The following is a 17,410-nucleotide window of genomic DNA, read 5'->3' on the forward strand; positions in this document are numbered from 1 at the left end:
CACGGCCATCTTCAACAGCAGAACATGTCTTCCCCCAGCAAAACCATTCCTTTTCCTAGAAATTAAACAACAATCCATAGGTTTTCGAGGTTGTTTGCCTAGCGCAACATAAATCCTCTCCCTTTTCTTTAGGCATTCGTATAGTTCTGCCGTACGATTTAAGCCCTAAACTCGTTTTAGGTTCTGAGGTTGTCGTCCGATACGACGTAAACCCTCATATCTTCTAGGCAATTTGAGGGACCTTGTCACGCAAATATAAGCCCTAATTAAATAAAATTGGCAGGATAAAACACTTTAATATTTTCTTCCTAAAATTGGAGCCAAACCATAGGATAGACTGGGAAGTCACTGAGGTTCTCCTCAGGATCTGTGACCTCCCCTAGTTTCTCTTCATTTGGATTCCTCAACAATGTTCCAGATTATAGCCTTTCCCCTTTCACACATCTTCGTCCGATTTCGTTGAAAAGTCCTATCCTTTTGACCTCTTTGAAGACATTATTCCCTGATTTTTATCGAGAGTTTTCTTAGGTGACTTCGGTCATTTAAGATGTAATTAACTATAGGGGCTTGCCCTTATAGAGAATTTTTCCGAACCCAGCTTAAAATAAACCCTATTTAATTCTTCTGTATTAAATAGGGGAACTTGTCGGCAAATAAAACAGTTTCGCAGACCAAACGGACGTCATATCTTTCTTAGTTTATTTGATCGAGTCTCATCCTCAAGTCTTGTGTTTATCCCTCGGGATAGATACCGGATTTGAGATAGAGTGCTCTTTCATTTAAACTGTGAAAAATATGAGGTCAGTTTGATTTCATATTTTTCTAAAATTATATATATATACGTAAATTCAAAAGTCCTTCCAAAGCGGGTGACGGGATTTCGATTCCGGCAGCCGACAGCTTCTTACGGGCGACCCCCAAACATTAACTTTTTCCCCTTTTAAGCGCCGACAGGTTGGGAGGCAGGTGATGTGCTGAACAGTAATATAGATGCCGTGGATTTGCTCACGTCTATTTTACAAGGAATCATATAGTTATTTGACGTATTTAGAATGTGGTAAGATTTTACTTGCATTAGTTTTGCGTCATACAATTCACTTAGAAGTTAATTATGTGCTATATTTTCTAATTTTCAATAATTTTACCTCAAAACAACCTCTTAAACAAACTGCTAGTTCACACAAATATGGGTCATTGGGTTGCACTCCAACTGTCGTACCTTACAATCGTTCATGTTTGCCTCAGGAATGCATGCCCTCACATGCAATGCATGATGCTCTTTATGTCACTGAAACCTATGATGCAGCACATAATATCTTTTGGTATGTGCTAACAATGGTTTCAGTTATACTCGATATCTAATAGTTTAGGGAGTTTATTTTTAGGAGTACGATCATGTGAATTAGGTTTGATATTGGGTGTTATGAAAATTTATATTATAACTACTGGGGAATGAAATTGATAATTCATTCCCATGTCCTTTGGCATTCTAAAGAAGATGAATCACAGTAATTTAGAAACATGGCAGGCCTCTCTAGTTGTGGTTGGCGGTGACAGTTGGTGAATATAAGAGCACAGGCCTCAGGAACCGTTGCTCTTTCCTAGCACTCTTCTTGAATCATCCTTTTTTATTTTTTTATTCTTGTTATCTTATGATCATTCAAGGCTTGGTAAAGGCATATCACTGATCATATTTCTTGTTCAAGTGCTTGAGAAATCTTTGCAGCATTTAAATGCTGGATATATTATTGCAAATATATGCATTATTTAATGGTATTCTGGATTTCAAGCTATCTTCATGTACTTTGTGTATGACAATAATATCGTTCATGTTATGTAAATAAGTAAAATTCCTTTTATTAATGTTGCCTTTTATCTATTTCAGGCTTGCAGAAAAGATCATCCTTGAGTCACTTCAGGCAGTAGGAATCATTGTTGGGTATTTATTTTGAAACATTTAATTGATATAATAAAAAATATTTAAGCAAATAGAACTCATGTTTTTGGCTTTTTTTCTAGTGATATTGGTGAAATGATGGCAGAGCGGTTAGGTGCTGTTTTTATGCCTCATGGTCTTGGACACTTGCTTGGAATCGACACTCATGATCCTGGTGGCTATACTAAGGTCCTTGATATTTGTTCTTGTATATTTTTGTATTCCTTAATTTCATTCAACAGTTATTTATTACCATGTTACCCTTTCACTTTTGCTTTAACTTTTGGCAAGCATGCTGATGCTTCTAATAGGGAATGGAAAGGCCCAAAGAGCCCGGACTGAGTTCTTTAAGAACAATCAGGGAACTGAGGGAGGGAATGGTTAGTATTTTTTCACTATTGTCAACTTAAGCCTTCTATTTATGATTCCTTGAATTAAATGTCTATCGAGGATGACAATTTAGTATTCGCAATGTGTCTGAAGCTCCTAGAATATGCTTCATATGCTATTATCATGAAATGATACTCAACAATATTGAGCACATATATGCTCTCAGACTTACATCCCCTTGGATTTGCCAATTATTTCATTCTTGTAAAACATAAAACAGAAATTTAACATTATCAATCCAATCTAAGGTCTTCAAACTTGAATCCACTATTTCCCTAATTGACTACTTGGTTCGTTCACTATTCTTCTCAGAACCTCTACATTTTGATGGTAATTTTGGACTCTTCTTGTCATCCGATTGTCATGGATTCACCAGTTATGCAACTTATCCATGAATGCTATCACTGTCTCTCAACATTACTGCATCAAAGAGTGATTTTGCACATCCCGTGAACTGCAACAAGCAAGCTGCTTTTTGTTTTGTTCTTAAAATTGCTAATTCAATTGCAATAAAAAAACTGCTCACCAACCAATGTAGAATGGTGCCAGGGCCAAGAACATTAGAGGTAGATTTGTTTGCTAAGGTGATATAAGAAAGATGTTTATATAAGGTGAGAAAGAGTTTTGGATCAACTATCATGCGATATATAGCACTAGAATTAATGATACATTGTATGGAAGAGAAAAACAGACAGATATCATTATTACCTGACTCAACAAGTGTGGTGATAGAGGGAGATTTCTTATATGTTTCTTGAAATTGGATGAATTTAGCATATTCATATGCAAAATTGAGTTTTGGATTAACTATCATGCGATATATAGCACTAGAATTAATGATACATTGTATGGAAGAGAAAAACAGACAGATATCATTATTACCTGACTCAACAAGTGTGGTGATAGAGGGAGATTTCTTATATGTTTCTTGAAATTGGATGAATTTAGCATATTCATATGCAAAATTGAGAGTGAGTTTGAGAGATCCATGTGAGTTGATTGTGATCTAGAACCATTTTGTTTTTTTTTAGCAATTTCTGACATGTTCTTTCATGGTAGTAGTAGCAAACTACCCTTGAGTCTTGATTTTCAAAACTTGGAGTTCCACTCCTATAAATGCTCTGAGACTGGTTTGGTGATGTTTGTATTTTTCTTGCCAACAAGAACAATAATTTGTTATATGGATGAAGCCTGAGAACTCAATAGTAAGCAACACTCTAGTATAGACTTTCCTTAGAGTAGTGACTTCAAGGTCGGATAGGATCTGTGATTTGACACCTACTTACTCAGAGTTGAGGTTAGTTAAAAAACTCATAATAATCATTTGTTCTCTACGAGCCTTCTGAATTTGGACATCAGTATTGAAGGGTGATATTGCATTAAATTCAAACACTTAAAGTTCATGTGATAAGTGTTAAATGATTGATCTCGTCGTTAAGCTCGATAGAACTAGTTACATACATCAAAGATTCGAGAAATATTCTCGCAGAAAACACAAATGATAATTCCTCTATTGCATATTTAACATAGTCACAATGAGTAATGTGACTAGATTAATCAGGTTCAATAGAATTTTGCATTTGTATCAAGAGCTAGACTTCAATTTTTATCCACTCAAAATAATTCAGATCAGTCTCAGCTAGGAGGTTATCAATGAGGTGATATTCTTGAGAAACACTCCTCAAGTAGAGTCTCACAGTTTTGACCCAATAAAAATAAATTATACCATTTAACTTTTCATTAGTAATTTTAATCACTAATGAAACCATGTCACAATATGTTTTTGTTCGCCAACTATGATTACACCAAATATTCATATCACCGATGTCGCGGGATGAAGTTGAACCACATCTAGGAAGGTGACAAACAGTGGAGTTGGATGCGGGAAGATGCTGAGATGAATGACCACTATTTGTTGAGTCGTCCTTCGATGTACATACAAATTATTTGAACGACGCATATGAAGCCACACTTGTTTGCTGGGAACAAATCTAAATCGAGGTGCAAACTATCAGCTACAAGCCTTGCATGGCTTTTATACCATGTGAAGGAAAACAGCTCTTTCCTTTTTTTTTTTTATTCAATTGAAAACACATGAAAATGGAGAGGGTGGGAAGCAGGCATATGAGCGTGAACTGATAATGAGAGTGTGAGTGTAGTTCTTAGGCATTTTATTTTGAAATTTTATTCAAAATATGTACTAATATTAATTTATATAAAGATATTATTTTCTTTTAATTTAACTAAACAACAATTTTAATTTTAATTTACATATGGTTAACTATGTAATAATAATTTATTACCTAATAATTTAATTCAATTTAACTTAGTTTTAATTTAAATTTAATTAATTAATAAACTAACTAGTTTTAGTCCTACTAATTAATTGATTATGTATATTTTTTTTGTAAAATTCATCGCCATGTGTCTGGAAATGTCTTCTGCCGAGATAAAATTGAATTTCACATTCATTGAGGTAAGGATTTGAATAATATGGGTGTCAATTTCAAATAATTTCGATGCTTTAAATGCATCATGCAGAATAAAGGATATTTGAGCAATTTTGACGTAGATCAAATTGATTCGGGTCCAATTCATATGATGTTGCATTCAATCACCTTCATTTTCATCACATAGTTTGACTTGTGAATTTTTAATGCTGTAGATGCGTTGTGCAGCTTACTTTTCAAATGAAATACATTTGGGCAACTTCAATGCCACTTAAGTCGATTCAAACTCAATTCATGTTATGCTGTGTTCAAAAATTGTTATTGACATTGATCTCAATCAATCTTGGCTTTGTTTCATCTTGATCCATATGCATAGGTCAATGCCCTTAAATTCTTAAATTGTGACTCCCACTTCATACCTTAATTTTGATTGAGTTGAGTTACGACCAACAACCTATAAATTAATAGCATCTTCGCATTGGCATCAATAAAATTTGTATCATCAATTTTTTTAAACCTAATTTTGAACTTTAGAATACTCGCTCGGTATCATCAAATTAATATAAGCAAGGAAAGTTAATTGTTTAAGATGCATAGCTTATATATATGGCAGATACATAATAGACACAAACGCTTATATTTGAAGTTCAAAATTTTTTATATTCACTACAGAATCGTTATTTGTTATTTTATTAGCGTATTATATTAAGCTTATAAGTAACCAAGTGGGCTTTGAACATGATTTTGTTTTGCTAAGGATGATTATGCAAAATGCTGCCCGATGACTTGAGATGATGTAGTTGCGTATTTATTTATTTGTTTTAATCATCCCAGCTCTCATCTACAACTTATTTCAGCTCACTAGAGCTTTTTGCTGAAAGTTATGAAGAGTTCAAAAAGAAATTATATTTATGCCAAACAAAAATTGAAGGATTGTTTTCATGTCTCCGTCCAGTTACTCTAGTTTTTAATGCTCCAACAACCCAATAACCCTTCACATCTTATAAATTTGAATTTCGTGCTTGAAGGTGAGCTTCAGTAAGAGATTTTGCCCAAGGTTGTTATTATTTCCTAGGAGCTTTTGTTCACTATTATTTCTCCCCCAACATTTTGTGTTGTTTTCAGATCCTTCACTGATTGATTTTGTCTTTTGTACTCCTCGATCAAGTTGCAATACGTAGTGATGTTTTTTTGCTAGCTTTGTTTTCATTGCCATGAGAGTTAGATTTCCTAAGCTACTGATCCAATTAAGCCATAGAAAGCATCAACTTTTGAAGCATCTAGATTCTACTTCCTATGTCATGTGGGTATACTAAATATATAAAGGTCATGAAATAGTTCATCCACGATGTCCACCAGACTTTCAAGTGAAAGGCTTCCACGAAACTCTGGAGGGATAGAGTATTATAGGGTAAAAGGGAATTAATGCAGCTTAAGAATTTAAGTTTAGGCTATTTTAGGATTTTATTTTTTATTATTTTATTTAAATTTATTTCTCTGAATTTATTTTATTTGAAATTGTTGTTTGTTATCCTTTAGCATAATCTTATGTTTGAATTTTAAATTATTCAAGATTCGGGTGTAAAGTACTTGATCTTATCGCTATTGCTATGTTGTATATTGGAGTATAATTTAGGTAAGCCGACATGTGTGCTAGCTCGGGCTCGGCTCGATAAGTGTCTGGTGAGTTGAGCTTGATAAGCTAATAAGCTAAACTCAAGCTAGCCCCTACTCGACTCTTTAGCTTGTCGGCTGGTTTGTTTTAAAAAAATTAATGTAAAATGTACTCAAAATATAAAAACTTCAAGTTCTTATCTTTAAGTTGTTAAAAATGATTAAAAATGATATTTTACATTTTATATCAAATGATTTCTTATTATTTATCTTCTAATTGCTTATTTTATTTTAACACCAACTTGAATTATTTTTATTATTTTTCTCTCATAAAAAACAATTCAGTTCATGAGCCTGCTCGAACTCGTAAATCAAGCTCAAGTTCGTGCTCAAACTAATCGAGCTCAAGCCTATGGTAGTTGAAGCTCAGCTCGACTCATTTACACCCCTAGTTGCATAATAGAGATTTCTTACTTGTAATTTGGATAAGTTTATGATTAAATTAAAACTATATTTTCTTCTCACATCCTTTCTTCTCTCTATCAAGCGGTGGACTTTTGGTTTTTTTTTTGTTCTATTTCTTTTGCCGCTCTCCAAATGAGATGCTCAGCTTAGCATGTTCCAGTTATTTATAGATTCTGTGCTCATATTTTCTTTATATTTGAACGATAAGGGCATATTAACTTAATGATTCCCGACAACTTTGAGCTGCTGCATGTATCTCAGGTGATAACTGTGGAGCCAGGGTGCTATTTCATTGATGCTCTTCTAAATCCTGCCTTGGAAGATCCAATGAAGTCGAAATTCCTTAAAAAGGAAGAACTCGATAGATTCAAGAACTTTGGTGGCATTCGAATTGAGAGTGATGTGGTAAGCTCCTAAAATGTCTTTCTTTGAGGTAATAGGTCTATAATGCAGTTGTTCCTTTGGTTACTATCTTCTTATGACTCTATGCAGTGCTGGCTCAGATAATTTTGTAAGACATGCTTTATGTATTATGCATTAGAGAAATTGTTAGTAAGTGCACAGTATTTAAAATATGAAGATTTACCTACATACCGCTTAAAATTCTTATACATTTACATTTCTAACACCTAAACTTATTTACATACATGCCACACTCCCAATGCATGAGGGGTGCATTTTCATTTTTTGAAAGTTAAAATATTGGTATTTTTTATGTGATGACAGATTTGGGTGATATAAATGTAAAAAGTAAAGTGAAGATGTTTGATATGAAAATTCATAGGAATTGGGTGGTATGTATGTAAACGCCAACAACAACAAATCCTTAATCCCACTAGGTGGGGTCGGCTACATGCATGTAAACGCCCCTCAAAATATTCATGTAGCTTAATGTTCTAGAACAAACAACATTTTCTCCTGCAACTTATTCCCAGGTCTATTCCTGAAAGTATGGTTCATGATAAATTCTAGGTATATTTACATACTCACCGCACAATTCTTATGGATTTACATATCTAACACCTCAAGTTTGATATTTACATGTATAATACTTGGCTGCTATAAACTTTTGCTTAAAAAGGTGCTTTTAACTTTTAAGAAGTTATTACGTTGGTATTGTTGATGTGATGTTAAAGATGTGAGTGTTATGAATGTAATTATTAAAGTTCAGGTGTTTAAGTTCAGTAAGTACATAAGAATTGCGTGGTATGTATGTAAATGCCCCTAAATTCTATTAGTGATATTAGTGTTTCAATAAACCAATGCAAGTATCTTCGGGTTTCAAGAAATCTTGGCATATATGCAAGAGTTTGTCGTCCCTCTTTGCAATATATATTATATCTTACAATAGGATAATTTAATTGGGTTTCTTTGATGTCGTAGGTTGTTACATCAAACGGCAGCAAGAATCTTACAAATGTGCCACGTCAAACGTGGGAAATTGAAGCCGTGATGGCTGGCGCGTCATGGCCTCTGAACCAGAAGCCGCCACCAAATGACCTCGCTTCGCACAATTCCGGATGATCACCGCTCAGAATCAATCCCTTGGAATTCTCACATTTTACATTCCATTTCAGATTTATCCTGTCATCTATTTGCCCAGTCAGGGGAAGAATGGAATTGTATGTGACATCTATAAAAATGGCCATGACGTCGTATTTATATAGTTTTGGCCCGCTATTTGAGAATCTACATTTTAATATATTTATGTGCTCACAACATAATTTATGTTTTTTTTTTAATTAAAACTATAATTTATCAAAGCATTGTTTACAAGTATAAATGGTTTAAGTGGGGGATGAAAAAAAGAGGTTTAGCCAATTTATTTGCATTCATTGTCTTATTTTTTTGGGGTTCAATATGACATTGAGTTGAGGAATTCTATATGTTATTGAGCAAATGATTAAAATTAGCAATCGCTTTGTGTTTGGTTGTCTTCTCTTGTGCGATTTTTTACGCAACGGATCGCTCTTTAGCCTAATTTAATCTCGATTGGGCTAACCCTTTAGATTTCTAGATAGAATGTATGTGTGCAAGGGTCTCATGTTGCTCATAAACCATTTAACTAATCAAACTCCGTCGAAGATTTGTAATTCCAACACTCTTCTATGGTTGAGGGTATGTTAGGGGTGGATACAGCTGTTTGAGGAAGCAACTGTGAAGCTGTTGTAAGAAAAAATTGTGGTTCAAAAAGCTGTGTTGGTTATTACAAGTTTATTTATATTTAAAAATTTAGACTGTAGCTTTCTGGAAGTCACCACACTTTAACAGTTTAGTTGTTAAAAAAAATAGTTTCTTACTACATAAATTTTTAAAAAACAACAAGTAGTTCTCAAAATTGAACTCTGTGGTAGCTGTTTGAAAAGCAAGGGAGGTAGAGAGTTGTCCCAATCAAACCCTATGTCTCGCTCGCAACCACCTCAGCAGCTTCTTTATGAAAAGTTGGCAGTATAACAACATCATCCATGGTTTGTAGATAAGGTTTTAGTGGTAGTAGCATAAATAGCAGAGTTTAGTTGTTAGATGGGTGAATATCATGTCAATGGTATGTATGCAAATCTCATTTTCATATGAGTATAAAATTGATTTGAGCACAAAACAAAATATTTTATTGACTTTGGCTGAAATTATTGTTCATCCAAGAAAACTTATCAAATCTATCTATAAATAGCTAATATTAATGATGCACATGATTTTACGCATTCATTAGTAAATTATATATTGTTCAATTATAATTTTGGGCATGGATATTTCAAAGTGTCATAAGCACTAATTGCATCTATTAGAAGCAGATGATACTAAACTAATATAGTAACTTTCCTTTGTTGATTCCAAAGGCTTTGTGAATTTAAATTGTCCAAATTTTATATTAATATGACTTATTTTCTTTTCTTTTTTTTTCGAAGGCCATGTTTAACATATATCAAGTTATTTGTTGTTTTTGTGTTTGCTTTGCAAAGCCATTTAAATGTTGTTGTTATTATTGTTATTATCCACCCAAATTTTTACATTTATAAATAAAAGAGCCTTTTATAAGAAATAGATAATTTAGATTTAATTTTGAATTTATTTTGAAAGTTAATTATGAAAAGTATTACATTATAGTTTTTCTTTTTTAAGTTGTCATGGTCTGGCACGAATGTAAGCAGAGAGCTAAACCATATAAAAATTTGCTTATCCTCTTATATTTTATGCATCTTTATTTTATAATTTTTATCATGTCATAATGTATTTAAGGAAATAATTTTTTAATAATTAAAATTATAATAATAAGAATAAAATTTTAGCACTCCAATTCAACTTTATTTTTGTGTCATAACTATCAATTGGTATCAGAACAAGAACTCTTTTTTTTTATTTATTTAGCCACTTAAGAGCAAATCACTTATATAACGCTATTTTCCTAAAACTTATTTACTCAAGGTCTACTCCACAAACAAGCAACCATTATTCAATAATATATCTTTTGACTTAGAAAAAAGAAATGAATATTTTCTTATGTGGTCAAAATGTTAGAAGGTGTATATGCTTTAACAACTATATCATGGGTCAATTATTAGGATAAATGGCATTAAAGTTGTGTAGACAATTGATGATCGGACTCATGTGAGTAAGAACTTGATTGGTTTAATGCAAATACGATGAATATTTTATTTTGTAAACTAAAGCCCGATGATTATACTAAAGTTACTACACTTATACTACAAAAAATATAAGATAAATTTATTACTAGTTATAAAGAAAAAAAATTTAAATATGCACATATTAATAAATTAGTATATGAATATGAACTTTTTGCATGAAATTTAAAGAAAATATTTCTAAGTTGTATGCACATTTTGTGAAAATTACATTACACACTATAGAAAAAATTTATAAAGAACAAAATATGTGTACAAAATTTTAGGATGTTTACTTAAAGATTGAGATGTTATTATAACTGGTATTGTTGAAGCTAGAAATTGCAGCACATATTCACTTGATTAGATTATTGGCTCTTTAATTGCACAAGAATAGAGAATAATATCACTTTAACTCTAGAATTTGTGTCCTCATCAATATACCCCGTGCTTCATATATATATATATATATAAGAAGCATTGCTTTGATGTTATAATAGTTGATGAGATAGCTTCTTGAAATAATGAATTAGAGATGGAAGAAGAGATTGCAGACGAAATGATTATGCTAAAAAAGTTCAACTATTTAACTAAGAATAAAAAGCAAAGCCTAAGATTATAAGCCATTGAAATAATTTTTTTTAAGATAAAACTAAACATTTTAATGATGGTGCAAAAGATAAAGGAAGTGTGATATGTTACAATTGTAAGATGTGCAGACATATTAAATGAGATTGTCCAACCTTACTAGAGAAAAAATAAGTGATGAAAGAGATAAAGAAGAAAGTAATGAGTATGATTTGGGTAAATTCAAATTGTGATACTACTTCTAGGGAGTCAAAGAAAGAAGAAGAAATTTTTTGTTTTAAGGTAATCATGAAATAACGTGAAATATATCCAAGATTATATAAGTGATAACAATTTATCTTATGAAAAGTTAGATGAAACATTAATTTAAAGAATTACATTAATAAAGAAGCATTTTATGCTAGAAAAATATCATATATATGTAAATGCTTAATATAGCAAATTAAAAATTGAATACGAATCATTAAAAAAATAATTTTATCTCTATACATTATTTAAATGATCATTATGTATTTATTCAAAATTAGAGTTTAAAAATAATGTGCTTAAGCAAAAATTAAAAAATTGTCATTGCATGAATATGGCTTTTAGTAAATTAAATGAATAATATCATACACATGCTCATATTCATCATGCACAACATCACCACTAGGCAAAAATCATATGAACTGGCTCCATAGGTAAAACTTCATCTACTATAAAAAAAAAATCTTATTGATTGATGGTTTAAGGAACACCCTTTTGAGTATAAATCAATTGAGTATTGAAAGATTTGAATTTACTTTTTTTTACTCATTACATAATTTGATTACATTAAATGGATCAACTATGCTTAATAAAATTAGATGTAATAATTTTTATATGTTGGAAGATTATAATTTGGATAATTTATTTCTTATATATTTTAAAACTAACAATTATAATGTTTTATTATGACACTAGAGACTATGTCATGCACTATACACACATTGATATAATTTTAAAATTTGATGATTCAATTGGTTTACCTAAATCTAACTTTTACTTTAGATTATTTATGTGGTGCATGCCATCATGAAAAATAAATTAAATCTTTTTTTAAAATAAAATTGTTTCCTTAAATATAGACTATTTGAATTGCTTTCTATAGACATATTTAGTTTGGTTAGCACCGATATTCTAAGTAAAAATAATTATGATTTTTTAATTGTTATTGATTTTTCTAGATCTAAATGGACAGTTTTCCTATAAAATAATGAAAATGCTTTCGAAAAGTTTTTAAGATTTATTATATATGTTCAAATAAATCGTGGTAAAGTAATTAAACTTGCAATCAAATTAATTGTGATGGTGAACATGAAAATAATAAATTTGAGAAATTTTATGATAAACAATTGATAAGACATAATTTTTAGCACCAAGAACTCCACAATAAAAAGAGTGGGTAAAAGAAGGAATAGATCTTAGTTGAGATGACAAAATTTATGTTAAATAAATATAATTTATCAAAATATTTATGGGTTGAAACAATCAATATCATGTGCTATATTATTAATAGGATAAATTTAAGGCATATACTTGAAGAAAACTCCATATGAGTTATTTATAGGTAAGAAACTTAAAATTGTATACTATCAAATATTTGGTTGTCCATATCATGTATTAAATAATGAAAAAAATTAATAAGGAAATTATGATAAAAAACTTGTTAATGATACGTTTTCCTGATTATTCATCACCTAGCAAGAATGTCAAATTATTTTATAAGCAAACTATATGATTCTGGAAGAATCATTACAAGTTGCTTTTGCTGAAATTAAATCCAAATGTATTCTAAATCATGTTGTTGATGATGATGAAGTTGATGGGGTTCAAAAAATTATATTAAATGGTACAAAAAATGAGAAAATTAAAAAATAATACTTCCTAATTAATGAATGGAAGTATGAAAAGAATCATCCAAAGTATTTAATTATATGATATCCAACTCAAACAATTAATATTAAAAATAAAATAATAGATGAAAGTAATCAATATATATTTCATTTTAAAATAGGACTCAAAAGTATTGGAAAAGCTCTTAATGATGATTTTTGAGTTGTAGTCATGCATGATAAATTGAATTAATTTAAGAAAAAATATGTTTCAAAATTTGACTTAAGGCCTAAAGGTTATAATATAACTAAAATGAAGTTGGTTTGTATGAATAAACTCAATAACATGGGTTTCATTAATATAAACAAAATTACGTGTATAACTCAAGGGCACAATGAGATGAAAATAATATATTTTAATAAATATTTTATTCCAATAATAAGATTAGAAGCTATTAGGTTATTCCTTACATTTTTATGTCATATCGAATTTAAAAAATTTTAAATGGATGTTATTCACGCCTTGTTATTCACGTCGCTTTTTAGACCTCTTTTCTTAAACAACCTCCATATAAACATAGGTAGAGAAAGGAAGGACAAAATTGGGCTAGCATTATGAAAATTAACAAAAAGGATAGCTACAAAAAAATTTGGTTTTTAAAAATTCTACCTGTTACAGAAAATATACATCATGCCTTTTCTTAATCAAGTCACAGAAAATAGACTCATGCACCTTTGAAAAATAGCAGGTGCATTGCAGAACCCGAAGGGCATTTTTCTAAAAGCAAAAGTTTCATAAGAGCTCATAAATGTAGTCTTTTTTTTATCCTTAGGAGCTATAGGTATTTGATGATATCAATACTATCCATCTAACAAACAAAAGTATGAGTGAACAACTAACCTATCCAACATCTGATCCATAAAGGGTAAAAGAAAGTGATATTTTCTAGTGGCTAAATTCAATTTCTTGTAATCAATACAAATTCGTCACCCAGTGACATGTCTATTCAGAATTAATTCATTTGTTCATTAATAGATATTGTCACTTCCTCTTTCTTAGAAACATAGTGTATATGACTAACCCAAGCACTATATGATATAAGATAGATAATACTTTTATCAAGCCACTTCAATCTCTTATTTTTAACAACTCCTTTCATAATTGGATTTAATATCTTTTAAGGATCTGCACGGGGTTTATGATTTTCTTCCATTAGGATCTTTTGCATACAAATTGAAGGAATACTTCCTTTAATATCTGCTAAGGTCCATCTGAAAGTTTCTTATAATTCCTCATAATTTACTTAAAATTTTCCTCCTCTAATTGAGTTAAATATGAGAATATGATGATAGATAATGTTGATAATTTTCATAAATAATCATATTTTAAATGTGTAGGATGTACCTTCATCTCAAGTACAGGGGTTCCTCAATAGAAGGAATGACCAGTTTACTATTTTTTGTTGGATCTAGAAACTCAAACCTCTCATGAAAAAAATTTGATTCTTTAGTAGTCAATATATCCAATTAATCTTGGAAATCAGTATCCTTCTAGTTATCTAACTCATGTTCAACTAATTTAACTTCACAATCCTTTTTGAAATGGCTACTACATAAATAATCAATTAAGTCCATCCAAAGAAACACATCTTCATTTCCTTCGGTAGGATATTTCATAGACTTTAAAGCATTAAATGTAACTTTCCGATCATTTACTCTCATGCTTAATTCACATTTTTTGCACATCCGTCATAGGTTGCCCAACAGCTAGAAAAGGTCACCTTAAAATAACCAAAATTTATTTATCTTCCTCCATATCTAACACAATGAAGTCAACAGGAGAGATGAATTTATCTAATTTAACTAATACATCTTCTATAACCCTCTTTAAATAAGTGATTGATTGATCAGCTAATTGAAGGGTTAAAATAGTTGAAGGAATTTCTCTTAAACCTAACCTTTTAAAAATAGATAAAGGCATAAGGTTGATGCTTGCTCCATGATTGCATAAAGCTTTTCCAAAAATCTTTCTCCTATTGCACAGTGAATAGTAAAACTCCCAAGACCTTTAAGTTCTTAAGGAAGCTTTTTCTGAATCATAATGCTACACTCCTCACTAAGTGCAACTATCTCATAATCTCCAAAATTTCTCTTCTTATTAAGGATTTCCTTCATAAAATTTACCTAACTGGGCATTTGCTTTAGAGCTTTAGTGAAAGGAATATTAGTATTAAACTTCTTAAATGCTTCCAAAAATTTTGAATATTGGTTATCCAGCTTCTGCTGCCACAGTCTTTGAGAAAATGGAGGTAATAGTTTTTCTGAGTTAATCTTAGTAGGAGAGATTGGTTATTCCAATTTCCTAATGAATTTGTTTGATTATTTCTCTATTTCATGTTTCCCCCACCAAAATTATTATTCTAGTTAAAGTTAGGATGCTTCTTCCAACCTTAGTTATAGAAGTTGGGATAAAGGTTGTTAGTTCTATTGTTAATTGCATTTAAATTCTCAAATGATGAAGTGTTAGACTCAACCATTTGTCGTAACAAATTTTTCTCAATTACTAGAGATATTTGAGGTTCGTCCATTCTAAATTGATCTAGCTTCCTATATAGCTGCTACATGAGAAGTAAGAATTGAAAGCACGCTATATCATGAACACTAACTATCTTTCTAGGATTTACTCTTTTAGAAGTTCATTAGAAATTATTAGTAGTCATCTCTTCAATTAAAGAGTAATCTTCATCAAATGGCTTTGACATGAGTGAACCACCAACGATAGTGTCAATGATAAATCTAAGGGATCCTACTAACCCATTATAAAAAGTTTGAATGATTGACCAATTATACAGAGCATGATATAGACACTTCCTAATAAGTTTCTTAAATTTTTCCCATGCTTTGTATATCGACTCACCTTCATGCTGACATAATGAAGTAATGCAATTTCTAAGTTTAGCAGTTTTTGAAGGTGGGAAATACTTAGCTAGAAATTTTTGGACTAAGTCACCCAAAGTTCTGATTGATTCATGTGCTAATGAATTCAACCTCATTTTAGCTTTATCTCTTAAGGAAAAGGGAAAAAGTTGAAGCCGAACAACATCATTTGACATGCAGTCATAATGAAATGTAGTACAAAGTTCTAGAAAACTTGTTAAGTGCATATTTGGATCCTCGGATGGAGTTCACCCAAGTTGGTTATTCTACACCATTTGGATAATAGCAGATTTTAATTCAAACGTGTTAGCTTCTATGACAAGAGTTTGAATGCTTAAGTAAATTTCATCTATCGTAGGATTAACGTAATCCCTCAATGGTCTATGCATGTTATGATGCTCATTATCTAAATTGTTATGTTGAATATTCACCATTTCTTCTACTAATTCAAGAAGTCCTTTCTATTTTCTAATCCTTCTAATTGTTCTCTATAGTTCTAAATTGTATGCTACAAGTCCTGAAAATCATGCACTACACATACACAATTAAAGGTTCAATAAGTAAATTTTACTAAAATACACGAAACAAACACTATAATATAATAATTTTATTATTATTTTATTATTTTAGTTTTTTATTATATTTTTCTTAATAAAATAAAAAAACATTTACGCAAAGAAACTACAATATGATTTTCCAAATCTAAGTCTAATTAATTCAACTAAAATTTTCCTAAGTCAATACATTCTCGCGTTTATCCGACAACGACACCAAAAAATTAATTGACTCTCGGTCTAACCTAGTGCCTATGAATGAACTATTTAAAATCTTAAATATGTATATAAATTTTAGAACTTGAGTTTAACAACAATGAAACACTATATGACCTGACCCACAATTACGCAGTAATTTAGCTTCCATTACATTACCAAAAACTTGACTCAAATTTATATTTAATGGCTAGTGTGCAAAATTGAAATGTTATAAAATTTATAAAATAGTCTACACACTAGGGTTACTACACAAGTATCATATCATTTGAAGTAATATAGGGTTTTTTTTTTAACCCAGAGTATCAATCCCATAGAGAAGCGATGTATGAACTCCCTTAGGTGAAATCCTAGTCTACTACAATCAAGTCTTAGGTTGGAAGGTTGATTAAGATGATATTTTATCAAGAAACTACTCCAAAATACAAATATTAATTCTAAAGATAACTTATCTGGACTAATTGATTTGGAGAATTTTGAGATGATAAAGACTACCCTTCTCGTGTGTTGACCTAGATAATATTGTCGGCACTATTTTTGGTGTGAGGTTTGCCCGTAAGAAGTTGTCGGTCATCGGAATTGAAATCCCGTTGCCCGCTTCAGAAGGACATTTTTAAAAAAATTTAGTTTTGAAAAAGATGAAGTCAAACTGACCCCATAATTTCATAGTTTAGATGAAAGAGCACTTTATCTCAAATCATGTATATATCCCGAAGGATGAACACAAGAATTGAGAGTGAGGCTCGATCAAATAAACTAAAGAAAGTTATGACATCCGTTTGGTCTG

At 30.8% G+C, this 17,410-nt stretch overlaps 1 protein-coding gene across 1 annotated transcript in view; it reads left to right on the forward strand.

Annotated features, from left to right (window-relative positions):
• LOC110030673 (xaa-Pro dipeptidase) overlaps positions 1 to 8,663 on the forward strand; it is an 89,685-nt gene extending 81,022 nt beyond the window's left edge. Inside the window, 5 exon segments of the mRNA XM_020733510.1 lie at positions 1,886 to 1,939; positions 2,020 to 2,125; positions 2,248 to 2,316; positions 7,117 to 7,260; positions 8,239 to 8,663. Coding sequence (XP_020589169.1) covers positions 1,886 to 1,939; positions 2,020 to 2,125; positions 2,248 to 2,316; positions 7,117 to 7,260; positions 8,239 to 8,379 — 514 coding nt within the window. The 3' untranslated portion in view covers positions 8,380 to 8,663.
• Positions 8,664 to 17,410: the final 8,747 nt, after the last annotated feature.

Source organism: Phalaenopsis equestris, unplaced genomic scaffold, assembly GCF_001263595.1.
Source record: "Phalaenopsis equestris unplaced genomic scaffold, ASM126359v1 Scaffold000750, whole genome shotgun sequence".
NCBI classification, from domain to species: Eukaryota; Viridiplantae; Streptophyta; class Magnoliopsida; order Asparagales; family Orchidaceae; genus Phalaenopsis; species Phalaenopsis equestris.